The sequence below is a fragment of the Babylonia areolata genome, chromosome 26 (genome assembly GCF_041734735.1).
Source record: "Babylonia areolata isolate BAREFJ2019XMU chromosome 26, ASM4173473v1, whole genome shotgun sequence".
In the NCBI taxonomy this organism is placed as follows: Eukaryota; Metazoa; Mollusca; class Gastropoda; order Neogastropoda; family Buccinidae; genus Babylonia; species Babylonia areolata.
The window spans coordinates 42,508,664-42,536,553 of NC_134901.1; the positions used below are offsets into that span (position 1 = coordinate 42,508,664).

At 44.2% G+C, this 27,890-nt stretch overlaps 1 protein-coding gene across 2 annotated transcripts; it reads right to left on the reverse strand.

Moving 5' to 3' along the window:
• Nucleotides 1-3,072: 3,072 nt before the first annotated feature.
• On the reverse strand, nt 3,073-27,890 carry LOC143300536 (uncharacterized protein YfbL-like). Of its 2 annotated transcripts, XR_013057669.1 has the most exons (10): nt 27,757-27,890; nt 21,335-21,525; nt 17,890-17,998; nt 14,695-14,820; nt 11,937-12,112; nt 11,059-11,202; nt 9,547-9,661; nt 6,866-7,021; nt 3,480-6,371; nt 3,073-3,424 (listed from the first exon to the last, which is right to left on the reverse strand). XR_013057669.1 is itself a non-coding variant. In XM_076614284.1 (9 exons), exons 1-9 carry the CDS (start codon nt 27,800-27,802, stop codon nt 6,301-6,303), a joined length of 1,134 nt encoding a protein of 377 aa, XP_076470399.1. In that variant the 5' UTR covers nt 27,803-27,890; the 3' UTR covers nt 3,073-6,300. The 2 variants fall into 2 exon arrangements, 1 of the variants encoding a protein (XP_076470399.1); XM_076614284.1 differs by having other exon boundaries at nt 3,073-6,371.

Genomic DNA, 27,890 nt, shown 5'->3' on the forward strand with positions numbered 1-27,890 from the left:
GTTGTCTTCACGACGATTAACCCTTTCACCGTACAAAATTCCCTTGTTGGATAAACACAGAGAAGACAGTGGCTAAGAATAGCTGGGGGTTCCCTGTGCCATGTATAGAAAATATGGCCTATCTTTCCACCGAACATTTAGAGCAGTAGGTTCATGGATAACAGTACCAATGAATGGTCACCTTTCAATGACATGGGTCCTCTACTACGCCTGTGCATAAATACGAGCTTGGCGGTGAAAGGGTTAAAAACCAATACGATTGTCATCATCATGTCACAGTCAAACCTTTCCACACGTGTGGACATGCATGAAATAGTAAAGCTTTAACATTATGGTGATCTGAATTCACTTATTTTCTTATGTATTTATATGTCTATTCATTTATTTGTTTATGGGTAGGTTTATTTATTTATTTATTTATTTATTTATTTATTTATTTATGTGCATAAGCGCGCGCGTGTGTGTGCATGTGTATGTGTGTGTGTGTGTGTGTGCGTGCGTGTGTGTTTGTGTGTGGGGTGTGTGTGTGTGTGTGTGTGTGTGTGTGTGTGTGTTCCTTTGTCCATTCAGACGTGTAAAAACAGACTGTTCCTCACAACTTCAATGTTCATTAATCTATACCATCGTTGTTGTTGTTGTTGTTGTGAATTATTGATGATATATCGTGAAACACGAAAGCCTTTCTTGCATTGTTTAAAAAAAACCTAATCATTGTACAGTATCGTGTTCACAATGAAGTTCAACTTCAGTGTCACAACTCTCAGCTAGTGTGCTGAGCTTGTCTGTCCAACAAAGATGAAGACTTTTGAATTGATTATTGACTGTCTTTAGTCTATGTGAACAATCTGATACCCCTGTGACAATGTTTGTTTGACTGTCTTGAGTCTATGTGAACAATGTGGTACACATGTGACAATGTTTGTTTGACTGTATTCCATGTGAACAATGTGGTACACATGTGACAATGTTTGACTGTCTTTAATCTATGTGAACAATCTGATACCCCTGTGACAATGTTTGTTTGACTGTCTTGAGTCTATGTGAACAATGTGGTACACATGTGACAATGTTTGTTTGACTGTCATTAGTCTATGTGAACAATGTGGTACACATGTGACAATGTTTGTTTGACTGTCTTTAGTCCATGTGAACAATGTGGTACACATGTGACAATGTTTATTTGACTCTATGATCTATGTGAACAATGTGGTAACATGTGACAATGTTTGTTTGACTGTATTTATGTGAACAATGTGGTACACATGTGACAATGTTTGTTTGACTGTCATTAGTCCATGTGAACAATGTGGTACACATGTGACAATGTTTGTTTGGCTGTATTTATGTGAACAATGTGGTACACATGTAACAATGTTTGTTTGTCTTTAGTCCATGTGAACAATGTGGTACACATGTGACAATGTTTGACTGTCTTGAGTCTATGTGAACAATGTGGTACACATGTGACAATGTTTGTTTGACTGTCTCTGGTCTATGTGAACAATGTGGTACACATGTGACAATGTTTGTTTGACTGTCATTAGTCTATGTGAACAATGTGGTACACATGTGACAATGTTTATTTGACTCTATGATCTATGTGAACAATGTGGTAACATGTGACAATGTTTATTTGACTCTATGATCTATGTGAATAATGTGGTACACATGTGACAATGTTTATTTGACTGTATGATCTATGTGAACAATGTGGTACACATGTGACAAAGTTTGACTGTCCTTTGTCTATTTGAACCATGTGATACCCATGTGACAATGTTTATTTGACTCTATGATCTATGTGAACAATGTGGTACACATGTGACTGTTTGTTTGACTGTCTTTGGTCTTTGGGAACGATGTAAATACCCCTGTGACAAAAAGGGAAAAGCACACGATACACCGTAGTCCCGTGTGTCAAGTAGTCACGGCAACGAAAAGGTTAATTGGTTCTGGCTATTGTATGTGAATACAACATCCACTCTAACAGTAAAACAAATCCACATGTAGGCTGAACAAAATGGGTGGCGCTGCACTGTGGCGACAAGCTATTCTCTTCCCAAGGGACAGCAGCCCCAAGTTCACAAATCTGTGGTGACAATACAATACAATACAATACAACACAATACAATACAATACAATAATGCGTTGAAATTGTTTCTGCCGATATCTCTAACTGTCCATCAATGTAGTGAAGCCACTTGTGACTGAACGTGAAGTGTCAGTGTAGAAACATGTTTGAAAATAAATAAAGCTGATCATTTTCATTGAACGTGCGCACGTATATACGTATGCAGTATTGGTGACTGAGTGTGTGTGTGTGTGTGTGTGTGTGTGTGTGTGCGTGCGTGGGTGCGTGGGCGTGCGCACGCGTGTGTATGTGTGTGTGTGTGTGCGTGTGTGCGTGAGTGTGTGCGTGCTTGTGTGTGGGCAATTGTGCATTTTCTTTCTTTCCCTTTTTTCTTTCTTTCTTTCTTTCCTTCTTTCTTTCTTTTGTCCTTTCAGTCGCTCATCTCCTCACAGTCGCAAGCAGAAAGGCTTGAAGGAAAACGTGGCAAAGAACGGAGAAACAGAGAGGGAGTGGGAACAGACAGTCCACGTACACACAGAAATCATTATAATGCCTGCAGTTTGCACTGCCCTCAGGTCCGCGAGCAATGGAGAAACGTACTGCAAGGGACTCAATCCGAGCTAAAAAAAATTTTAAGCTTGGGTTGTTTCCCTTAAATTGCCACTTGCCGGTCCGCAACGAAAATAACCGATCTTGACGTGTATGTGTGCATGAGAATGTGAATGGGTGTACGTGTGCATGTGTGTTGTGCTGTGTGCATGTGTGTGCGTATGAGTGTGCGTGTGTGGGTATGTGTGTGCGTGCGTGCGCGGGCGCACGCGCGTGTGTGTAAGTGTGCACTGATAATGTCTGTGCGGAGTGTTTGTTCGTGCGCGCGTTTGTGTGTATGTAAGCGAGAGAGACAGACTGAGAACACACACACACACACACACACACACACACACACACACACACACACACACACACACACACACACACAGAAGGCTTTCCAGGCTGACTGGTTAGCAATTACTATTTATTCCAGTGAACAACTGTAAAAAATATATATAAAGCAATAAAGAGCTAATTAATCACATTATTCAAACAGTATACAAAGAAGAAGAAGAACAACAACAACAACGTGGACCCACTGATTCGGAAAAAGAACCATACTAGACAATAAAAATCACCAGCACTTAATTAAAGATATGTGTATAAACATTATGTGTATAAAAAAAAATTAAGCATATGAAGCTACAAGCAGCTATGCATAGATATAATGTGCAAGCGCGATAACAACCAACCATAACAATACATATAGCTACATCGATTTCAGCACCGTCACTGCATCACCAACAATAACAATACATATACCTACATTGATTTCAGCACCGTCACTGCATCACCAACAATAACAATACATATATACCTACATTGATTTCAGCACCGTCACTGCATCACTAACTATGGAGCGCTGTGTGAGTGGAAACAGAGAGACGGAAAGAGGGAAAGATACAGGGGGGAGGGGTGTGTGTGTGTACAGATAGACAGCCAGAGAGAGACAGACAGACAGACAGAGAGACAGACAGAGAAGAATATGATGGGGGAAATTTTGTGCAACTCACAATGTTTCTATCATTTTCGAACACGTGTTTACAAAAAATGGCTTAAAAAGTGTGTGTGTGTTTTCTTCAGTTTAAGGTCTATTCACTGTAAGTGTTTTTAGACGGAAAAGAGTAAAGTAGTGTATAAAGGAAAGGGAATGCATGTGAATATTAGTGTAAAAAAAAAAGAAAAAAGAAAAAAAGTTCATGTTATGTATCAGAGGAAAAGTATATTATAAGAAAAAGTCTAAAGAGGTTGTGGTGTGTATTGAATGAGTTGTCATGGGAAGCCGAATATGTATATGCATATCAACAAGTATTAACCTACAACAATGTAAATATAAGTAACAGTATTAAATATAATACATCAAAGGAGGATACCAACTGGACTGGAGTTTAAAATTTCTGAAAACATTCTAAGCAATGAATAATCATTCAAAATCTTTTCAGTGGCTAATGAAATATTGGAAGAAAATTCCTCAACTACATCTTTTGGAATTAACTGTCTTATGCTCGCACAATGAATGAGTAGATGGCTTACAGTTATTTGCTTACCGCATATACATTTTATATTTTTAGAAAATTTTGTACGAAAGGCATTTAAACGAAGTCTATACATTAGACTTGTAATTTGTCTTGAATGTGCTGCTGGTGCCGAATTTAGAAAATGTTTGGGATTAGCTGTATTCTTTGTGTTTACACAACATTGGTAATATTGATTATTTGAATCTATAAGTAATTTCTTAAATCGATTTCTACATACATTTTCTATACAGCTAATGCATTCATGTAGATCTAACTGGATGTCAAGTTGTATTGCGCCTTCGAAATTACGTGCTGCTCTTCTAGCTGCTTGGTTTACCCACTCATATGAAGATATTCCACAGTGCGAAGGTACCCAACAGAAAGTTATTTTAATGCCCTGTTTTGTCAATTGGTGAATAATATGTTTTATTTCCATTGTCATCTCAATTCGCTTCTTTGAATTTGGAGATTCTATAGCTTGTAATACTGACTTTGAGTCTACACATAATAAAATTTCACTTACAGTTTTCGGAATGTCTGAAATATAAATTATTTAAAGCCATAAGTATGGCTATAAGTTCAGCTGTGAAAATGGAATATTGTCTACCAATGTAGTATAATTTTTCTATTCTAAATGAAGGAATTACAAAAGCCGCTCCTGAATTACCATCTTCTAGAACAGATCCGTCTGTGTATATTTTTGGATAATTTGAATATTGATTTTCTGTGTGTGAGAGCACTTGAGGTTTTAACAAAAATGGTGACTGGTTCTTGGATAAATCTGTATAATCCATGTCAAAGGTAGCTTTACACTGCTCCCATTCAGGGACTGGTGAAAAAGTAGGTACTTTTGCAGTTTGCTTCTCTTTTGATTCCGTAGCACTAATGATATCTGATGCAAATGTATTAATGGATGTCACAGACTGTATCGTCTTAGCTCTTTTAGCAAAATCTTTTTGTGAACTCAAATTAGCTTCTTCTTTTGAAAATGTTTCATATGCGAAAGATTTGATAACGAATTTCGCGGCTGAAGCTTTCCTTTGTTCATCAAGAGATAAAACACCTGCTTCTCTGTAAGTCCCTTAATTTGATGAAAGAATGGGCACACCTAGAGCGAGTTTATAAGCCTTACAATCAATGCTTTGCAGCTTCTTTAGCAAATGCAGTGGAGAACTGAAAAATACCTCTTGAGCGTATGTCAAGCGTGAACGTACGAGGGAGGTAGCGAGAGATATCAACGCTTTGGTATTTTGCCCCCCAGTGCTGTTTACAAATTATTTTAAGGAAATTTAGACCTTTTCTTGCTTTGTTTAGTATATAGTCAATATGATAATTCCACGAAAGCTTTGAAGAAAGATAGACTCCCAAAAATTGTGTGTGTGTGCGTGCGTGCGTGCGTGCGTGTGTGCGTGTGTGTGTATGTGTGTGCGCGTGCGTGCGTGCGTGCGTGCGTGCATGTGTGCGTACTTTCACGTGCAAGTGCATTCGTGTGTGTGTGCTCGCTGTGTGTATGTGCGCGTCAGTGTGCCTGCATCCTTATGTTAAAAAAAAAAAAAAAAAAAAAGTTGAATCATGAATACATGTCTGTAACCTCTATGCCATTAAATGAGTTGAATATACACTGACAACAAGGCCTTCAGTGAAATTGACAGGCTTGCCGACTTGGTAAAAGGGTTTGTAGGCTACTTTTTTTTTTTTCCTTTATTGGTTCTTTCTTTTTTCCACTTCTTTTTTTTTTCTGCCCCTTCTTTTTTGGTGGGGTCCAGGGGGGAATTGCAGCATGCAAAACAGCGGCACAGCCTGTTTAAGCCTCGTTAGTAACCGTTGTTTTGACCTGTCTTGTCCTGTCTTGTCTTGTCTTGTCTTTTCTTAATTATTCCTGGCAGGTCAAAGACGTTAGCTGTTGTTGACAAGTCGTGCTGTTGCAGCGAAAGGCTTTTTTGTTTGGTTGGGTTTTTTTTTGTGTGTGTGAGAGAGAGAGAGAAAGAAGCTACGCAAAGCATGATTTTGAATGAGTCTTTCTTTTTTTTAGTTTTCTTTTTCGTTCACAAGACATCATTTGGGAAAACTGAGATAATCGTCATTGTGACGTCATGACGGTGACAAACGTTGACGTAAAAGTCACTGTGACGTCATCATAGTGACACCAACGGCTGCCAACAACATCCACAGGCTCACAGTTGACATCATAGCTGGAATGAAAGAAACACAGGAACAAGTAAATAAATAAAACAAAGAACGGAATAAATCGAGAAAACATACAAACCTGAATAACTGAATAGATCTTTTTTTTTAAAAAAAAGATAGATAAGTAGATACATAAATAAATGCATATGGAAACACAACTCTTAATAACAGTATACCTAAATAGAATGACCTACATAAATATCATTTAAGTTTGCATTAAAATTAATGAACGTGCCGTGTGTCCACAACTGAAGCGCCACATCACACACACACACACACACACACACACACACGCACACACTCACACACACACACTCACACACACACACACACACACACGCACACACACACACTCACACACTCACACACACACACACACACACACACACACGCACACACACACACACACACACACACACACGCACACACACACACACACACCACACACACCACACTCACACACACACACACCGGACGCCCCGTGGATACGAACCCGTACCAGCGACATCGGTGATCTGCGAAGGGGCCCTGCGGTCCACCCAGGCCACTAAAGCTTTGGAGATCTTGGCGGCGAACTGCATTCTCTCGTCAGTGGCGAAGGTCAGATTGTCACACTGGGAGTGGTAGCACTGTTTCATGTAGCCTCGGTATTCAGCTGAAAGTGGTTACAACACAATGATATCACAATTGCTATACAATGCAATGCAACGTGATGCAATACATTACATTGCATCTTTAATTCACCACACCTCACCAACGCCTGTTTCCCAGTCTGGACACAGGCCACCAACAATGGTCTTCAGCCATCCCTGTCCTGTGCCTTTTTTTTTTTTTTTTTAATTATCATTTATTTATTTATTTATTTATTATTTATGTACGCTTATAGTTGACTTCATCAAGTTTTTGCGCCTTATACATATTAGTAGTAGTAGTAGTAGTTCTTTTTTTTATGTATTTAGCTATTATTCATTTACCCTTTTTTTCTTTTTTTTTTCTCGAGGCCTGACTAAGCGCATTAGGTTGTGCTGCTGGTCAGGCATCTGCTTGGCAGATGTGGTGTAGCGTATATGGATTTGTCCGAAAATAGTGACGCCTCCTTGAGCTACTGAAACTGAAACTGAAACTGTGTCAGTCACTCCAGCTGTCCCCAGGTGTGTCCTGTCCTCTTCACAATGGTCTCCAGCTGTCCCCAGGTGTGGCCTGTTCTCTTCACAATGGTCTTCAGCTGTCCCCAGGTGTGGCCTGTTCTCTTCACAATGATCTTCAGCTGTCCCCAGGTGTGGCCTGTTCTTTTCACAATGGTCTCCAGCTGTCCCCAGGTGTGGCCTGTCCTCTTCACAATGGTCTCCAGCTGTCCCCAGGTGTGGCCTGTCCTCTTCACAATGGTCTCCAGCCATCCCTGTCCTGTGTCAGTCACTTCAACTGTCCCCAGGTGTGGCCTGTTCTCTTCACAATGGTCTTCAGCTGTCCCCAGGTGTGGCCTGTTCTCTTCACAATGGTCTTCAGCTGTCCCCAGGTGTGGCCTGTCCTCTTCACAATAGTCTCCAGGTGTCCCCAGGTGTGGCCTGTTCTCTTCACAATGGTCTTCAGCTGTCCCCAGGTGTGGCCTGTCCTCTTCACAATAGTCTCCAGGTGTCCCCAGGTGTGGCCTGTTCTCTTCACAATGGTCTCCAGGTGTTCCCAGGTGTGGCCTGTCCTCTTCACAATGGTCTCCAGCTGTCCCCAGGTGTGGCCTGTCCTCTTCACAATGGTCTTCAGCCATCCCTGTTCTGTGCTAGTCACTCCAGCTGTCCCCGATGCGGCCTGTCCTTTTCATGTCTGCCTCCAGGACACAGGCCGCCAACAATGGTCTCCAGCCATCCCAGTCATGTGCCAGTCACCCTAGCTGTTCCCGGTGTGGCCTGTCCTCTTCATGTCTGCCTGCATTTCATGGTGCCATGTGCTTCTTGGACGGCTTCTTTTTCCTTCCCCCTTGCGGGTTCCAGGTGAGATCTTGCCTTGTAGTGCTGCATGCATGTTTGTGAAGAACCTCTGGAGAATGTCTTCTTCTGCACATTTCTGCCCTGTTCGCTGCCATAGTACTTCATTTTTTTTTTAATATTCTCTGGCCAGCGAACCCAATAATTGTTTATTTATCCAACTGCAAACTGTATGTGTATTTGAAGGCTTGTGACTCATATAGCACACAGTCTCTCAGCCCGCAGTCAAGGCCAACATGCATGTGAACGTGATGAAGGTTGAACTTCACAGCAAAAATTGTTCAACACATCCAGCAGACTGAAACATGAATGTAACACATCAAAGCAGCTCAGTTTACCACACCGTCAAATAACATGTATCTATATTCATTTCATGTGTGTACACATGTATTGTATTGTATTGTATTACTCTTTTTTTTTTTTTCTTTTTTTTTGTCACAGCAGATTTCTCTGTGTTGGGCTGCTGTTCCCAGGTAAAGCACATCACCACGCGTGCATGTGTGCATGCACACATTTTCACCAACATAACAATAATTTACATTAGCAAATACGTAAACATGACCACAGTCATACACAATCTAGCACAAACGCCCCCACCCCCTCACACCCACACCAACACCAACACCCTGACCCACCCCCTCACACCCACACCAACACCCTGACCCACACCCTCACACCCACACCCACACCTTCACACCCACACCCTCACACCCACACCCACACCCTCACCCACATCCACACCCACACCCACACCCACACCCTCACCCACATCCACACCCTCACACACACCCACACCCTCACCCACATCCACACCCTCACACACACCCACACCCTCACCCACATCCACACCCTCACACACACACACACCCTCACCCACATCCACACCCTCACACACACCCACACCCTCACCCACATCCACACACACACACACACCCACACCCTCACCCACATCCACACCCTCACACACACCCACACCTTCACCCACATCCACACCCACACACCCACATCCACACCCTCACCCACATCCACACCCACACACACACCCACACCCTCACTCACATCCACACCCACACACCCACATCCACACCCTCACCCACATCCACACCCCCCCCCCCCCCTCACAGCCCACATCCCCTTCCCCCCCCCCCCCCCCAACACACACACGGAAGCAGGAAGACGTCGAAGATAGACAGCAACAAACCGGTATCGGTGAGGAAGAGAGCCGACAGGTTTGCTTTCCAGAATGATGCGTGGTCACTTCGTGAAAGGTCCCGTGCCATGTTCGCAAACTGTGACGGTATTGGAAACATCTCAACCTGAAAACGACCAGAGGTAGGTGTCATCATCACTGCTTGACACTGAAAAGCGATCGTAATGGCTGAGCAATGTGGATACAACAACAACTACTACTACTACATCTACTACTACTGCTGATGCTGTTCCTGCTACTACTGCTGCTGCTGCTGCTGCTGCTGCTGCTGCTATTACGAGGGATGTTCATCAAAGAATTTTCCCGACTTATTTGTGAGGGACTGAAATTGCACGTGTATGGTAATACATGTCCCTATAGTTTACGTAGTAATTTGCACCTCTGAACTCATAACAGGTTTGTTTGTTTGGGTTTTTTGTTTGTTTGTTTGTTTGTTTTTTGCAGGTGCTGTAGCGGAGTAAGGTGTGATAATGGAGCCAGTTGAATGCAGAGCGCTCATCAAGTTTCTGAACTTGAGAGGCCGCACACCAAGGGAGACTTTCGATGAGATGAAAGAGACTTATGGGGAGGATGCCCCATCGTATGAGCAGTCAAGCACTGGCATCGTCAGATCAAGTGTGGTTGGACGTCGTTGGAAACAACTCCCATTCCCGGGCGACCACAGTCCGCCATTGATGAAGACACCATCCGGTAATTGGAAGCCGCCATTTTGGAGGATCGCCGCATAACTGTCCGCCAACTGGCTCAAGATGTCAAGATCAGTGTGGGGTCTGTGGAAAAAAATCATCCATGACCATTTGCACGTGTGGAAGCTGCAAGTACGATGGACTCCCCGGTTGTTCACATCTTTCCAGAAGAAGGAACAGGTCACGTGCTCCTGGACTCTTTTGGCCATGTGCCAAGACGTCGACAAACTTCGACAAACTAATCAGGCAAGATGAAACATGGGTCCATCACTTTGATCCAGAGACTAAAGCCCAATAAAACGGGGCCAAGCATTAAGCCTTGTGGGACACCAAAACGAAGAGGGGGTGGAGAGGCATGCACAAACGGTTTCCTGTTCGTCAAATAAGGGCTGAACCATTTGAGTGTTGTAGAACAAATGCCAAAAATTAGTTTCTAACCGGGAAAGGAGAATTTGGTGATCGATTGTGTCAAACGCTGTGGAACGATTTAACAAGAACAGAAATTTTGTTTTCATCCATAGCTGCAAGCAGATCGTGCAGCACTCGCAAGAGAATGGTCTCTGTGCTGTGGAAGGAGTTACAGAAGGAGAAGAAGATGATGATGAAGAAGATGAAGGAGGAGGAGGAGAAGAAGAAGGAGGAGGAGATCAAGTGTGGCATTTCCGTCGTCCATTGTAACGTGGCATTGTCCTGGTGGTGTGGGTATTGTATCAGATTTAGCCTCCTCCTCGCCACATTGTGGTGGACATTACTGATGCTCAGCCCATGTTGTGACCAGACGATCAGCCGAATGAAGTGAGCGGATGTGGGAGCTGACCTCAAAGTCGCTGTGGCCCAGGCCAAGCCAGGATGTGTTGAAGTCCTGCATGAGGTCCATGTCCCCCGGGGCACGACCCGCCACCGTTAGGAAGTCCCCCTCCTTGTTGTCTGAACTGATGCTGGAAAACTGGTCCGGGAACATCTGCACACACACACACACAATATATATATATATATATATATGTGTGTGTGTGTGTGTGTGTGTGTGTGTGTGTGTGTGTATGTATACAGAGAAAGAGAATGAGAGAGAGAGAGAGAGAGAGAGAGAGAGAGAGAGATCTCAAATTTAAACAGATTAAAGGTCTCATAGCCTCTTACGGCCATCAGGGCGGTGAATTCATGTCCACAGTGTCAAGGGCTCAGCATAGGAAGGCGGGGCCAAGTCCTCTCCTTTCGCCGTTTTAAACCTTCCCCAACCGGTCAGGAAAACTGGAGCACGGAACCTTCACCAAGGACACAACATCATGCCGAAACGGGGCCTGGTACCCTGGTCACTGGTCAACACTGGGTCACAAGTCCAACCCTGGTCACTGGTCAACACTGGGTCACAAGTCCCACCCTGGTCACTGGTCAACACTGGGTCACAAGTCCTACCCTGGTCACTGGTCAACACTGGATCACAAGTTCCACCCTGGTCAATGGTCAACACTGGATCACAAGTCAAACACTGACCACTGGTCAACACTCACAGAAGTCCCACCCTGGTCACTGGTCAACACTGGGTCACAAGTCAAACACTGACCACTGGTCAACACTGGGCCACAAGTCCAACACCTAACAGATTCTGCCACGGCGCTTCATAGAAGATAGACTGAGATACTAATTCCATTAAGATGAATAAACAGAATAAATGAAACAGACAAACACAAATCTGACCTGGTCGAATCCGAAAGGAATGTACTGAGTATCATTTCGGTCATCGAAGTTGAGGACGATGTCCATGTTGAGCAGACCTTTCCAGGCCAGCGGCCAGTGCGGGCGGAAGTAGGTGGGCAGCCAGTCCGACACAAACTTTTTGCTCCCACAGAGGATTTCTCTGCACGCCGAATCACCTGCAACAAGATTCCCACTCCATGACCCTGACCCTCCAGTTCCCGGTTCCCACTCCATGATTTGACCCTTCGTTCCCCGGTTCACAGTCCATGACTTGACCCTCCAGTTCCCGGTTCCCACTCCATGACCCTGACCCTCCAGTTCCCGGTTCCCACTCCATGACTTGACCCTTCGTTCCCCGGTTCACAGTCCATGACTTGACCCTCCAGTTCCCGGTTCCCACTCCATGACTTGACCCTCCAGTCACCGGTTCCCACTCCACCCTCCAGTCACCGGTTCACAGTCCATTACATGACACTCCAGTTCCCGGTTCCCACTCCATGACCTGACCCTCCAGTTCCCAGTTCACAGTCCATGACCTGACCCTCCAGTTCCCGGTTCACAGTCCATGACTTGACCCTTCATTCCCCGGTTCCCATTACATGACCTGACCCTCCAGTCACCGGTTCCCATTCCATGACCTGACCCTCCAGTCACCGGTTCCCACTCCATGACCTGACCCTCCAGTCCCCGGTTCCCATTCTATGACCTGACCCTCCAGTCCCCGGTTCACAGTCCATGACCTGACCCTCCAGTTCCCGGTTCACAGTCCATGACCTGACCCTCCAGTTCCCGGTTCCCATTCCATGACCTGACCCTCCAGTCACCGGTTCACAGTCCATGACCTGACCCTCCAGTCACTGGTTCCCACTCCATGACCTGACCCTCCAGTCACTGGTTCCCACTCCATGACCTGACCCTCCAGTTCCCGGTTCACAGTCCGTGTGTCCATTCCTCACTCCCTTCTGTGATTGTTGTTGTCGTCGTTGTTGTTGTTATTGTTGTTGTTCTCGTTGTTCTCGTTGTTGTTGTTGTTATTGTTGTTGTTGTCGTTGCTATTTTTGTTATTGTTGTTACTATTATTGTCATTGTTATTGTTGTCGTTTTTGTTGATGTCGTCGTCGATGTTGTCGTTGTTGTTGATGTTGTCATTGTTGTTGCTATTGTTGTTGTTGTTGTTGTCGTCGCCTTTGTTGTTGTTGTTGTTGTCGTCGTCGTCGTCGTTGTTGTTGTTGTTGTTGTCGTTTAATGGCAGATGTGGTCTGGCGTATATGGATCAGTCTGCACACTTTGACGCCTTCTTCTTACTTAAACTGAAACTCCACTTAATCCCTCACTCCCTGATTCCCACTCCCTGATTAATCCCTCATTCCCTGATTCCCACTCTGACTTAATCTCTCACTCCCTGATTCCCACTCTGACTTAATCCCTCACTCCCTGATTCCCACTCTGACTTAATCCCTCACTCCCTGATTCCCACTCCCTGACATAATCCCTCATTCCCTGATTCCCACTCTGACTTAATCTCTCACTCCCTGATTCCCACTCTGACTTAAACCCTCACTCCCTGATTCCCACCCTGACTTAATCCCTGACTCCCACTCTGACTTAATCCCTCTTTCTCGGTTTCCCACTGTTACATAATCCCTCACTTTTCCATTCCCAGTGTGTGACATAATCCCTCACTTTTCCAGTCCCAATGTGTGACATAATCCCTCACTTTTCCATTACCACTCTATGACATAATCCCTCACTTTTCCATTCCCACTGAGTGACATAATCCCTCACTTTTCCATTCCCAATGTGTGACATAATCCCTCACTTTTCCATTCCCGATGTGTGACATAATCCCTCACTTTGCTATTCCCAATGTGTGACATAATCCTTCACTTTTCCATTCTCACTGTGTGACATAATCCTTCACTTTTCCATTACCACACTGTGACATAATCCCTCACTTTTCCATTACCACTCTGTGACATAATCCCTCACTTTTCCATTACCACTCTGTGACATAATCCCTCACTTTTCCATTACCACTGTGTGACATAATCCTTCACTTTTCCATTCCCACTGTGTCACATAATCCCTCACTTTCCATTGCCAATGTGTGACATAATCCCTCACTTTTTCATTCCCAGTGTGTGACATAATCCCTCACTTTCCATTCCCAATGTGTGACATAATCCCTCAGTTTTCCATTCTCACTGTGTCACTTTTCCATTCCCAGTGTGTGAAATAACTCCCTCACGTTTTCATTACCACTGTGTGACATAATCCCTCACTTTTCCATTCCCACTGAGTAACATAATCCCTCACTTTCCATTACCACTGTGTGACATAATCCCTCACGTACCATTCCCAATGTGTGACATAATCCCTCACTTTTCCATTCTCACTGTGTCACATAATCCCTCACTTTTCCATTCTCACTGTGTGACATAATCCCTCACTTTTCCAGTCCCAGTGTGTGTGACATAATCCCTAACTTTTCCATTCTCACTGTGTAACATAATCCCTCACTTTTCCAGTCCCAGTGTGTGACATAATCCCTCACTTTTCCATTCCCAATGTGTGACATAATCCCTCACTTTTCCAGTCCCACTGTGTGACATAATCCCTCACTTTTCCAGTCCCACTGTGTGACATAATCCCTAACTTTTCCATTCTCACTGTGTAACATAATCCCTCACTTTTCCAGTCCCAGTGTGTGACATAATCCCTCACTTTTCCATTCCCAATGTGTGACATAATCCCTCACTTTCCGATTCCCACTCCTCAAAGTCGAAGGCGATGAAGAGCAGGGTGGAGTTGCGGGCCTTTCCCTGCACAAGTTCTCGTGCCGCCTCCAGCATCACCACCACGCCCGCCCCGTTGTCGTTCACACCTGTAGCACACACACACACACACACACACACACACACACACACACACACACACACACACACACACACACACGCACGCACGCACGCACGCACACACACACACACACACACACACACACACACACACACACACACGTACACAAATATGTTTCTAAATTTACTTAATATATATTACATATGTATGTGCAAACATGTTTCAAAATTAACGAGCACAAGTTTGCACATTGCACCAATTATTGCATGCCTGAAACCTTTAAAGTGAAACTGTGAACACACACACACACACACACACACACACAACTTCACGGGACGCGGTTTCTTATTCGAAGTGTTCGGGTTGAGAATTAGAAACCAGGAAGTGTACACTACTTTGGAATACAGTTTGGCAAGGGGCGCAGCTTCAGAAAATATACTGAAAGCGCTGATCTGAAATGCAGAAGAGAAAGGCGTCCCTCGATCTGAAAGGCAATGCAGCCAAAGGCATTCAACAACAACGCCCTCTCTTGGTCGTTCTCTGTGTGTCGTATCGCATTGCTGAATGGCCTTGACAGCTTAATAGAAATAAAATTCGTTCTTTCGTTCATTCGTTCGTTATATGTTTGAGTATGGACTGGGGTTTCACAACACTTCCCACGGTACAGGCACAACACAAGTAGAACACAACAGACCACAACACGACAACTCCAGAACACAACCACAGCACATCGGGAAAACACGACAACCACAAAACATCTGACAACATCACAAATACCACACAACACATCTCAAGTCATCACAACCATGACACAACACATCTCAAGTCATCACAACCATGACACAACACATCTCAATTCATCACAACCATGACACAACACATCTCAAGTCATCACAAGCATGACACAACACATCTCAAGTCATCACAACCATGACACAACACATCTCAAGTCATCACAAGCATGACACAACACATCTCAAGTCATCACAAGCATGACACAACACATCTCAAGTCATCACAACCATGACACAACACATCTCAAGTCATCACAACCATGACACAACACATCTCAAGTCATCACAACCATGACACAACACATCTCAAATCATCACAACCATGACACAACACATCTCAAGTCATCACAACCATGACACAACACATCTCAAGTCATCACAACCATGACACAACACATCTCAAATCATCACAACCATGACACAACACATCTCAAATCATCACAAGTATGACACAACACATCTCAAGTCATCACAACCATGACACAACACATCTCAAGTCATCACAACCATGACACAACACATCTCAAGTCATCACAACCATGACACAACACATCTCAAGTCATCACAACCATGACACAACACATCTCAAGTCATCACAACCATGACACGACACATCTCAAGTCATCACAACCATGACACAACACATCTCAAGTCATCACAAGCATGACACAACACATCTCAAGTCATCACAACCATGACACAACACATCTCAAGTCATCACAACCATGACACAACACATCTCAAGTCATCACAACCATGACACAACACATCTCAAGTCATCACAACCATGACACAACACATCTCAAGTCATCACAACCATGACACAACACATCTCAAGTCATCACAACCATGACACAACACATCTCAAGTCATCACAACCATGACACAACACATCTCAATTCATCACAACCATGACACAACACATCTCAAATCATCACAACCATGACACAACACATCTCAAGTCATCACAAGCATGACACAACACATCTCAAATCATCACAAGCATGACACAACACATCTCAAATCATCACAACCATGACACGACACATCTCAAGTCATCACAAGCATGACACAACACATCTCAAATCATCACAACCATGACACGACACATCTCAAGTCATCACAAGCATGACACAACACATCTCAAATCATCACAAGCATGACACAACACATCTCAAGTCATCACAACCATGACACAACACATCTCAAGTCATCACAAGCATGACACAACACATCTCAAGTCATCACAAGCATGACACAACACATCTCAAATCATCACAACCATGACACAACACATCTCAAATCATCACAACCATGACACAACACATCTCAAATCATCACAACCATGACACAACACATCTCAAGTCATCACAACCATGACACAACACATCTCAGATCATGAGCGTCTGCTCACTGGCCTGATCATGCGCATTGGGTTATGTTGTTGTTAGGCATCTGTCTGGCAGATGGGTGTAGCGTATATGGATTTGTCTGAACGCAGTGACGTCTTCTGGATAAACTAAATCTCTGTCTTGTGTTGTGTTGTGTTGTCGTGTGGTGTGGTGTGGTGTGGTGTCGTGTAGTGTGGAGTGGTATGCTGTGGTGTGGTGTGGAGTGCTGTGGTGTGGTGTGGAGTGGAGTGCTGTGGTGTGGTGTGGTGTGGAGTGGTGTGGTGTGGTGTGGTATGGTGTGGTGTGGAGTGGTGTGGAGTGGTGTGGTGTGGTGTGGTGTGGTGTGGAGTGGAGTGGAGTAGAGTGGTGTGGTGTGGTGTGGAGTGGTGTGGTGTGGAGTGGAGTGGAGTAGAGTGGTGTGGTGTGGTGTGGAGTGGTGTGGTGTGGAGTGGAGTGGAGTAGAGTGGTGTGGTGTGGTGTGGAGTGGTGTGGAGTGGGGTGGAGTAGAGTGGTGTGGTGTGGTGTGGTATGGTGTGGTGTGGTGTTGAGTTGAGTGGAGTAGAGTGGTGTGGTGTGGTGTGGAGTGGTGTGGTGTGGTGTGGTGTGGTGTGGTGTGGAGTGGTGTGGTGTGGTGTGGAGTGGAGTGGTGTGGTGTGGTGTGGTGTGGAGTGGTGTGGTGTGGTGTGGTGTGGTGTGTGGTGTGGTGTGGAGTAGAGTGGAGTGGTGTGGTGTGGTGTGGTATGGTGTGGAGTGGTGTGGTGTGCTGCGGAGTGGTGTGGTGTGGTGTAGTGTGGTGTGGTGTGGTGTGGAGTGGTGTGGTGTGCTGCGGAGTGGTGTGGTGTGGTGTGGTGTAGTGTGGTGTGGTGTGGAGTGGTGTGGTGTGGTGTGGAGTGGTGTGGTGTGCACACTAACCAGGGGTGTTCCTCATGGTGTCGTAGTGAGCACTGATGGCCACAATGCTGTCGTTGTCCGTGCCGAAGTGAACCCCCTTCATCACGCCCACCACCGTGTGACCTGTGACCTGTCAGTCACCATCATCATCATCATCATCATCACCATCATCATCATCATCACCATCATCACCATCATCATCACCATCATCATCACCACCATCATCACCCCCACCATGCTTAGCAAAAGAAGTTCCTGTTTGAACAAAAAATGATAATAACGACTGCTCTTGTTGTTGTGTCAGAATATCACATCAAAATGCCAAGTTTAGAGAATACAAAAACTATAAATGTAACAGTAAATGCAGTTTGCATATAACTAGGCTTCTTTTTTTTGTGTGTGCCCATCCCAGAGGTGCAATATTGTTTTAAACAAGATGACTGGAAAGAACTGAATTTTTCCTATTTTTATGCCTAATTTGGTGTCAACTGACAAAGTATTTGCAGAAGAAAATGTCAATGTTAAAGTTTACCACGGACACACAGACATAGACTGTCACACGTCGACATATCCAGAATGTGAGACTCCCCTTAGCTGACCTATTTCTGTAAGCCGCCAGATAGGCTGGCAACGCGTTAGGCCCGAATCCCACGTGCGAACCAACTCGCGTCAGTGAGTTGTGATTTTTTTTTTTTTTTTTGATTTGTTTTTGATTTCTTCCTCTATCTTTCTGGCACTCCACTGTCAACTGCTGTGAGAGTCATTTCGACCAGGGGTTTTGGGAGTTGTTCTTCCCATGTCTTCTGCTGCGGTGAAGCAGCAGGTTGTCGTCATTGTTCGGCGGGCGTTGCAACGGCTGGAACACCGGTTCCAGGTTTTTCACATAACCTGTCTGAGGTGAGGGTGTGTGATGTTTCCTTGGTCGGCTGGTCGTTTGGACTTGCAGGAATGGTGGTGGTGGAGGGAATGACAGAGGCTGTGAATGGATGTTTGTTTGAATTTGCTGTAGCTGTTCATGTTATTTTATGTTATTAAGAGATGCCGTGAATATGTGTTCCTATCATTGTGGTTGTGTTCATGAAAAAAAAATATTAATGTTTATTATTTTGGGATAAATTAAATTAAATCGAGTCAAAGTTAAATGTTATTGTAACGGCAGGTTGGATGGGCGGGATGATAGGTTGGGTGTGATAGCATCTTTCAGAGTCAGAACTGACACTTTGCCATTCTTAGGTTTTTATCTTCCATTGTGCCCGTTTGGACGATTCCATTCCTCTGCTGGTTGTGGCTGTGGGCTGGCGGGAGGTCTTCATGGTGCGGGACTGGCAGTGTTCTGTGGCAGCGGCGCAACCGCGTCGACGAATAACAGCGACGACGACAACAGCGTCGGCTGGAAGGACTTTGGCGCTGTGTTGAGTTAAGTGCTGTCCCCCAACTTACTATCTCCCTTCTCCCATCCATTCCTGACCGCTGGTGTATTCTGGACTGCGGCGGCAGAGGCTGAGCACAGCAGACTATAATTTTTGTGTGTTTGTAATCGCGTGAGAGGGGTAATTGTGTCAGTATTGTTTTGTTATTGAATTTCGTGTTCAAAAATACCAATTATTATTATTATTATTATTTTATAATAAATGTTATCATTTCAAGTGGGATCTGGTTGTTCCGACTGGTGCGGAGGGCTGACAGATTCATTGTTGAGTTTTTGTCGTCGTTCGTCCGTCTGTCTGTCAATCTGTCAGCCGTAGCGTCACACAGACACAGACACACACACAGAGACAACCGAACACCGGGTTAACTCTCTCCATACGAACGGCGAAAGAGACGACGTTAACAGCGTTTCAGCCCAATTACCACCATCAAAATATTGCAAGCGGAAGGCTCTTATACTGAAGAGGTGAACGTTGACAAAGAATACCACGATTCTGACGACGGAAGCTAAAGGTTGGGTCATTCAGACACCCACTGGACATCCGAGGGGTCTTTGTGGAGGAGAAGAGAGGACTGGCCGTACTGAGTGAGTTAAAACATAGACTCACTTTGTTTACACAAGTGAGTCAAAACAGAAGAAAAGAAAGAACGTGCTGGAGCACACAAGCAAATACACATTGACGCGTTATGTTTCCCTGGTCATATTCTCTTCACTAGCAATGGGCAAAGTGTGAACAAAAAACGTGTGTTGCTCGGCGTCCTTGTTATTTATGGGGCGATATCATTTTGTCCTCTTTCTCTTTTCAAATCAATCATCTTCCTTATATGTGCTGTTTGTCAGCACAAAGGATCTGGAAAAGTGTGTGAGGTGTGATTTTTGTTCTATGTCGATAACGAATGCCATTAAACATTGTGTGGGGGTTGTGTGTGTGTGTGTCTGTGTGTCTGTATCTGTGTGTCTGTGTGTTTATTCAATTGAAAAAAGAAAGACCGTAAGTAAAGCCCTGGTGGCTCAAGAGTGGTTCCTGCTGAGCATTAACAAAACCTACAATGCCATGGGATTGAAGTTGAATCAATGTAACTTCCAGATTTAGTAGAAGTTGGAATTTTGATTAACTCTCTCCATACGAACGGCGAAAGAGACGACGTTAACAGCGTTTCAGCCCAATTACCATCATCAAAATATTGCAAGTGGAGGGCTCTTATACTGAAGAGGTGAATGCTGACAAAGAATATCATTTCTGACGACGGAAGCTAAAGGTTGGGTCATTGAGACACCCACTGGACATCCGAGGGGTCTGTGTAGAGGAGAAGAGAGGACTGGCCGTACTGAGTGAGTTAAAAGCGATAATATGACTGCTGTTAATCAGTGAGCCAATATTATGTCGGATAAAACTGCTCAGTTTTATCAACAAGAAACAAAATGTGGCAGCACGTTTTTGTCCTCTTTATGTTTTTGTACTGCTTTTTTTTTCTTTTTTTGTTTTGTGCACTGTCATTGTAGTTAGACATTGTGGAAATAACTTTTTTTCATATTTAAGTAAAATTTGTTGTCACCAGACAAAATAATTCCAGAGAAAATTACCCCCCTCCCTCTCCCCCCATCCCCCTCCCCCCCCCAACACCCCCCCTCCCGAAACACACACACACACACACAACAGAAACACAGGGACTGATGCTGTTCCGGTCCTGTCAGTGTTAACAACCTGACATCTCGGCAGAGCATACTTTTCAAGTGATCCCTAACAGTATGATCCCTCAGGAAGCCAGCGTCCAGCATCACACGCCAAGCCCTGACCTGGAACCCGCAGGGAAAGAGGAAGAGAGGACGGCCTCGCAACAGCTGGAGGCGAGATACCGAGGCAGAGTTGAAGCAGCAAGGGACCAGCTGGACTGGAATGGCCAGAACAGCTCAGAACAGAGTGCGATGGCGAGGGGTCGTCGATGGCCTATGCTCCACTAGGAGCGATGGGCATAATGAATGAATGAAAATGATGCTGTTCCTAAACGGACGTGAATCCCCAGTGACAGTCCTTACATTGCTCAGCACGGTTTCGAAGTCATGGATCGCTGTGACCAGCCCCATACCGAGGAACTGGCTGTTGATGAAGTTCTTGGCCGCCATCTTGTAGCCGGGGTTGGTCACGTGATGACGGGGCTGGGAGAAGTGTGACGTCAGAGTGGCCTTCATCCAACTGGCCCTGGGCTCTCCTCGTACCACCTGCAGGGCTGGGGGAAGGGGGGGGGGACACAGGTCATGAGATCAACAAGGACAGATGAGGATGTTCATGTCGACAACGACGACGACAACAACATCAGTCAACAACAGCAACAAAATAGATGATGCTGATGATGTCGACATCAACAACAACAACAACATGAAGAAGAAGAAGAAGAAGAAGAAGAATGCTAAAGAACAAGAAGAAGTAGGAGTAGCAGTAGAAAAAGAAGAAGATGAATGAATGAATGAATGAATGAATGAATGAAAGGAAGAGTTTCAGTTTCAGTAGCTCAAGGAGGCGTCACTGCGTTCGGACAAATCCATATATGCTACACCACATCTGCCAAGCAGATGCCTGACCAGCAGCGTAACCCTCAACGCGCTTAGGCCTTCAGAAAAAAATATAAAAAAATAATATATTTTTTTTTTAAATAAGGAAGAATGACTGAATAATTCACAACAAATACATAAAAGGGTTGCCAGCGTTCACAAGTATCGGATGTCCTTTGTGTCGCGTGGCATGACATGACAGGACAGGACAGTGACTGTTGTCAAAGTTCGCTGGTGCATGGCATTATGTTGTGCTTAGATGCGCTGTATTGGGCTGTAGTCCATCACAGTGTATTGCAACGTCGTCAACTTTCGCTGGTGTTGATACTGTGAGGTTAGCTGCTTTAGAGTCCACTACAAGGGGCTGGATTCCTCTGCAATCCAGTCAACTTCAGCTGGTGTTGATATTGTGTGCTTAGTTGTGTTGTATTGCGTTGCGCTGCGCTGCGCTGCGTTGCGTTGCATTGCGTTGCGTTGCGTTGCATTGCGTTCCGTTGCCTTGCAGGGGACTGGACTGTGCTGCAACGCCAGCACAAACTGCCAGCGACAACTGATGTCGGATAGTCGTAGTTACGTTCTCCAGCAAAGCACAGAGTTGCGTTGTGCTGCGTTGTATTGCGCTGTATTATCTTGAATTCGGTTGGTAGACTGCAGATGTCTCTTAGTGTCCAACTCTCTCCCAAACGTTAGCAGCTGTCTTTTAGTGTCCAACTCTCTGTCTGACGTTAGCGGCTGTCTGTTAGTGTCAAACTCTCTCTCCCTAACGTCAACAGCTGTCTGTTAGTACCAAACTCTCTGTCTAACATTAACAGCTGTCTGTTAGTGTCAAACTCTCTCCCTAACGTCAACAGCTGTCTGTTAGTACCAAACTCTCTGTCTAACGTTATCAGCTGTCTGGGTGGAGACGGGGGAGAGGGGGGTGGGGGGAGAGAGTTGATTCCTTGACAAGATAAACTGAGGAGGAGGAGGAGGAGGAGGAGAACTTTTCAGTTTGAGTTTCATTTTCTCACGGTGGACGGTCACTCCGTTCGGACAAGCCAATATACGCAACATACAAACGATACAATGCAATGCAATGCAATGCAATGCAATGCAATGCAATACAGTCTTGGGCTCGGGATAGGAAGGCGAGGCCTAATCCTCTCCTCCAGCTATTTCAATCACCACCATCCGAAGTCAGGTGATAATAAAATAACTACTGATGATGATAACAATGTGGAGGCTTATATAGCGCGGTTCCCCGCGTTATAAAACAGGCTCGCCATGCTTTACAGTAAACAACAACAACACAGTTATGTAACATCTTGAAATATGACATAACACGATTCACCACCCACATGTCATTCACAGTACAAGAAATGCCACATCACACACACACACACACACACACACACACACACACACACACCACCACCACCACCACCACCACGAGGAGGAGGAGCAGGAGGAGCAGGAGGAGGAGGAGGAAGAGGAAGAAATATACATTCCCTTGAATGAATATCGTCAGTTAGCAACAGCAAAATTCGCTGTGAGATACACTTCAATGACAAAAAAATTCATTGCTGATGAACTGAACAGAGTTATGCCTGCATGAAAAATGGCTGTTGTGTGAACTAAGTGCTTTGTTTTGATTCTGCATAACATTCAGCGCCTCCATTCTGTTTTGTTTTTGTTTTTTTCGCACTGACTTTTTCTCTATATTTTTTTCCTTGGCTTATATATATATATATATATATATATATATATATATATATATATACTCCAGTCAATGGGAAACCATTTACAGCTTAGTCTTTTGTGAAGGGATTATGACTCTCAAACTAGGAGGCAAAATTGCACTGGCTCTTAGTGCTGCAGCCTTGTGGGCTAGTTGGCCTTTGGGAACCAACCCAACGCCGACTGTCCTAAAAACCCTCTTGGCCGAGAGAGTGGGGATGTACTTGGGCAAGACACTCTCCACTATAATCCAATTCTAGCCCAAACAGTCGGAACAGCAGTTGCCTCCTCGGCTGTTCTGATGGTCATAGTCGGACACGAGGCCGGGGTGGAGACGGGAGAGAGGGGTGTGGGGGTGGGGGGGAGAGAGTTGATTCCTTGACAAGATAAACTGAGGAGGAGGAGGAGGAGGAGGACTTTTCAGTTCCTGTTTCATTTTCTCACGGTGGACGGTCCCTCCGTTCGGACAAGCCAATATACGCAACATACAAACGATACAATACAATACAATACAATGCAATACAATACAATACAGTCTTGGGCTCGGGATAGGAAGGCGAGGCCTAATCCTCTCCTCCAGCCATTTCAATCACCACCATCCGAAGTCAGGTGATGATAAAATACAACTACTGATGATGATAACAATGTGGAGGCTTATATAGCGCGGTTCCCCGCTTTATAAAACAGGCTCGCCATGCTTTACAGTAAACAACAACAACGACACAGATGTGTAACATCTTGAAATATGACATAAAAAATGACATAAAACGATTCACCAGCCACATGTTATTCACAGTACAAAAAAAATGCCATATCACACACACACACACACACACACACACACACACACCAGGAAACATACATTCCCTTGAATGAACATCGTCAGTTAGCAACAGCAAAATTCGCTGTGAGATACACTTCAATGACAAAAAATTTCATTGCTGATGAACTGACAGTGAGATCTGACATTGATTTTCCTAAAAGAGCTCAAGCCATTTTATCACAAGAAACAGTTGCAACTTACGTTTCAAATTTGATCAAATAATTCTGATGTTAACATGAAAGAGTTAGCTGCAAAACCACATCATACTCTTTTTCCTTTTGGGAAATGTTGAAAGCAGATTTTGATATAAGTTTTTCTGAAACAAAAAAGGAAGAAAACATCAATATCACGACAAGTACTGCCAGAATCTAGAACAGAAAAATATCAGAATCATCTCCGTGTATTTACAGATGGATCTGTTCCTGATGACAAAAATGCTGGTGCGGCTTTCTATATTGAATTCCTGCCTTTAAAGTTGAAAAATCTTACTTCACTGGAAAATATCTTTCCATAATTCACAGCTGAGCTAATTGCTATTATCCAAGCTCTGAACTACTTAGTGAGCCATCAATGATTTTCTCGAAAATAACATTCTTTGTTGATTCCAAATCAGTAATTTATGCTCTAGAATTATTTAGCCTTGAAACAAGACCTGACTTAGTTACTGAGGCAAATCATTTGGTACACTGTTTGAGGATTAAAGGGACTGAGGTCAGTTTTTGTTGGGTGCCTTCTCATGTGGGCATTTATGGCAATGAAACTTCTGATAAAGCAGCTAAAAGAGGAGCACAAGATTCAGAAAAATCGACAAAACTACATGTCCGTCTTTCCGTAAAAGAGGCATACACATTGCTAGGAAAATCAGCATGGGGGCGATTTCATAACCGATGGAAGGAAGTTTTTTAACTCTCTCCATACGAACGGCGAAAGAGAAGACGTTAACAGCGTTTCACCCCAATTACCACCATCCAAATATTGCACGTGGAAGGCTCTCATACTGAAGACGTGAATGTTGACAAAGAATACCACAATTCTGACGACGGAAGCTAAAGGTTGGGTCATTCAGACACCCACTGGACATCCGAGGGGTCTGTGTAGAGGAGAAGAGAGGACTGGCCGTACTGAGTGAGTTAAAACATAAAGGGACATTATTTCCCGAGAATAATGATTATTAAAGAAAAAATACCGAATCCATCAGCCTACTGTTCAAGATCAATAATCTTACTTTCTTCCGTATACAACTTGATGCGCTGAAGACAAAGTATAGTAAAAATGTTACATGCATCTGTGGTAAGCAGTTTAGCTTGCATCATTGTTTATTTCACTGTCAGCAGTTACGTACCTTCTTGACCAAGTATTTCAAAGAGAATAACTATTCTGCAGATGATTTTTTGGAAAGTTATTTCTGACGACGTTCACAGACATTAGTTCATAGCCCTATTTCTACATTCCTTTAATGCACTTCAGGATTGTGTTAATGGTTTCTGATTATTGTTATCATTATTGAATTGTTACTGTTAAATGTAATTGCATGTCAATTATGCATTTTTTAGGGGGTAGTTGTCTACCTTTTCTATTTTCCTCTTCCTTCTCTACCCCGTGCCCCTACCTGCATCCCACCCACCCCACCCCCACTTTTTTTTTTTTTTTTTAATCGTCTAATATCACTGCTAAACTAAAGAACGAACACACCAGCACCACACTACACCACACCACACCCACACCGCACCACACCCACACCACACTACACCACACCACACTACACCACACCACACTACACCACACCACACCTACACCACACTACACCACACCACACCACACATCACACCACACCACAACAACCAACCCACACACCACACCACACCACACACAACACCACACCACACACCACAACCACACAACTACACCACACACACCACACCACAACACACACCAACACACACACCACCACACCTACACCACACCACACCACATACACCACCCCTACACCCACACTACACCACACCACACTACACTACACCACACCACAACCACACCACACTACACCCACACCACACCACACCACACCACCACCACCACCAACACACACACTACACCACACCACACCACACCACACCACACCACACTACACCACACTACACACACACACCACACCACACCACACCACACTACACCACACCACACCACACCACACCACACCATGCACGTCATTACTCATAATCACAGCAGGGCAAGCGCGAGAAGTTAGAGTTAACTTTTGAATAGGTTGTCAACAACATGAATACAAACGACTTCAAAACAATGGTCTCAGTACAATAGGACACATGCATGGACATGTGTGCCTGTGTCACATGAAGAGAAGGGTATTCATTGTTCACTGTATTCTTGAAACAGACAGGTCGTTTGATGCCTTTTTAGAAGTTGGTTTTGATTTGATGCGGCGATTGTTAAGTGGTAATGAGTTCCATTGCCTGGGTGCAGTGGAAAAAAAAAAGCGGGTTAAAAAAACATCTTTATGCGGGTCTTTGCTAGACATAGAATTTAGTTTATCTATTATTATTATTATTATTTATTTATTTATTTATTTATTTATGTACGCTTATAGTTGACTTCATCAAGTTTTTGCGCCTTATACATATTATTATTAGTAGTAGTAGTTCTTTTTTTCTTTTTTTTTAATGTATTTATATATTATTTATTCACCTTTTTTTTCTTTTTTTTTTTTTCAAAGCCTGACTAAGCGCGTTGGGTTACACTGCTGGTCAGGCATCTGCTTGGCAAATGTGGTGTAGCGTATATGGATTTGTCCGAACACAGTGACGCCTCCTTGAGCTACTGAAACTGAAACTGAAACTTATCCATTCACATCTGGATGGAATGAGGAAAATCGAAATAAAGTGTCTCAGGTTTCCCAAGGACACGCCGACACTATATATGCTGAAACGGCCGGGCCTCGAACCCTCATCACTGCTGAACACTGGGTCTGAAACCCAACGCATGACCAATATACGATCGAGACACTACTTTTTTTTCTTTTTTTTATAGCCAAATCATGTAAAATACGAAATATTTTACAATGTCATTTTTTTTTTTATCTGATTCACCAGACACTGTAGGTATGATTGTAATCAGAAAGAGACAGGACATACACTTACGTAACCAACTGTAAGCACAAGAAACACTCACCAAATATAATACAAATGATTTTTTTTTTTTTTAAGTGACACTTACCAAAGCAGACAAACAACATGGAACGTTGGTGTGATTAGGAATTAATGGCGGCAGTTTATTTAAACGACCCAAGCAGACAAGCAACCTGAAGAGTTGGTGCGATGAGGCATCCATGACGGCAGTTTTAATTAACACTTACCGAAGCAGACAAACAAAATAAACAGTTGGCGTGATGAGGCATCCATGGTGGCATTAAAGCCTACGACAGCTTACGTCCTGGTGTAACGTACTCTCGGTGGACCCGCCGCCCAGTAAGAAGTGAAACGGGAGATT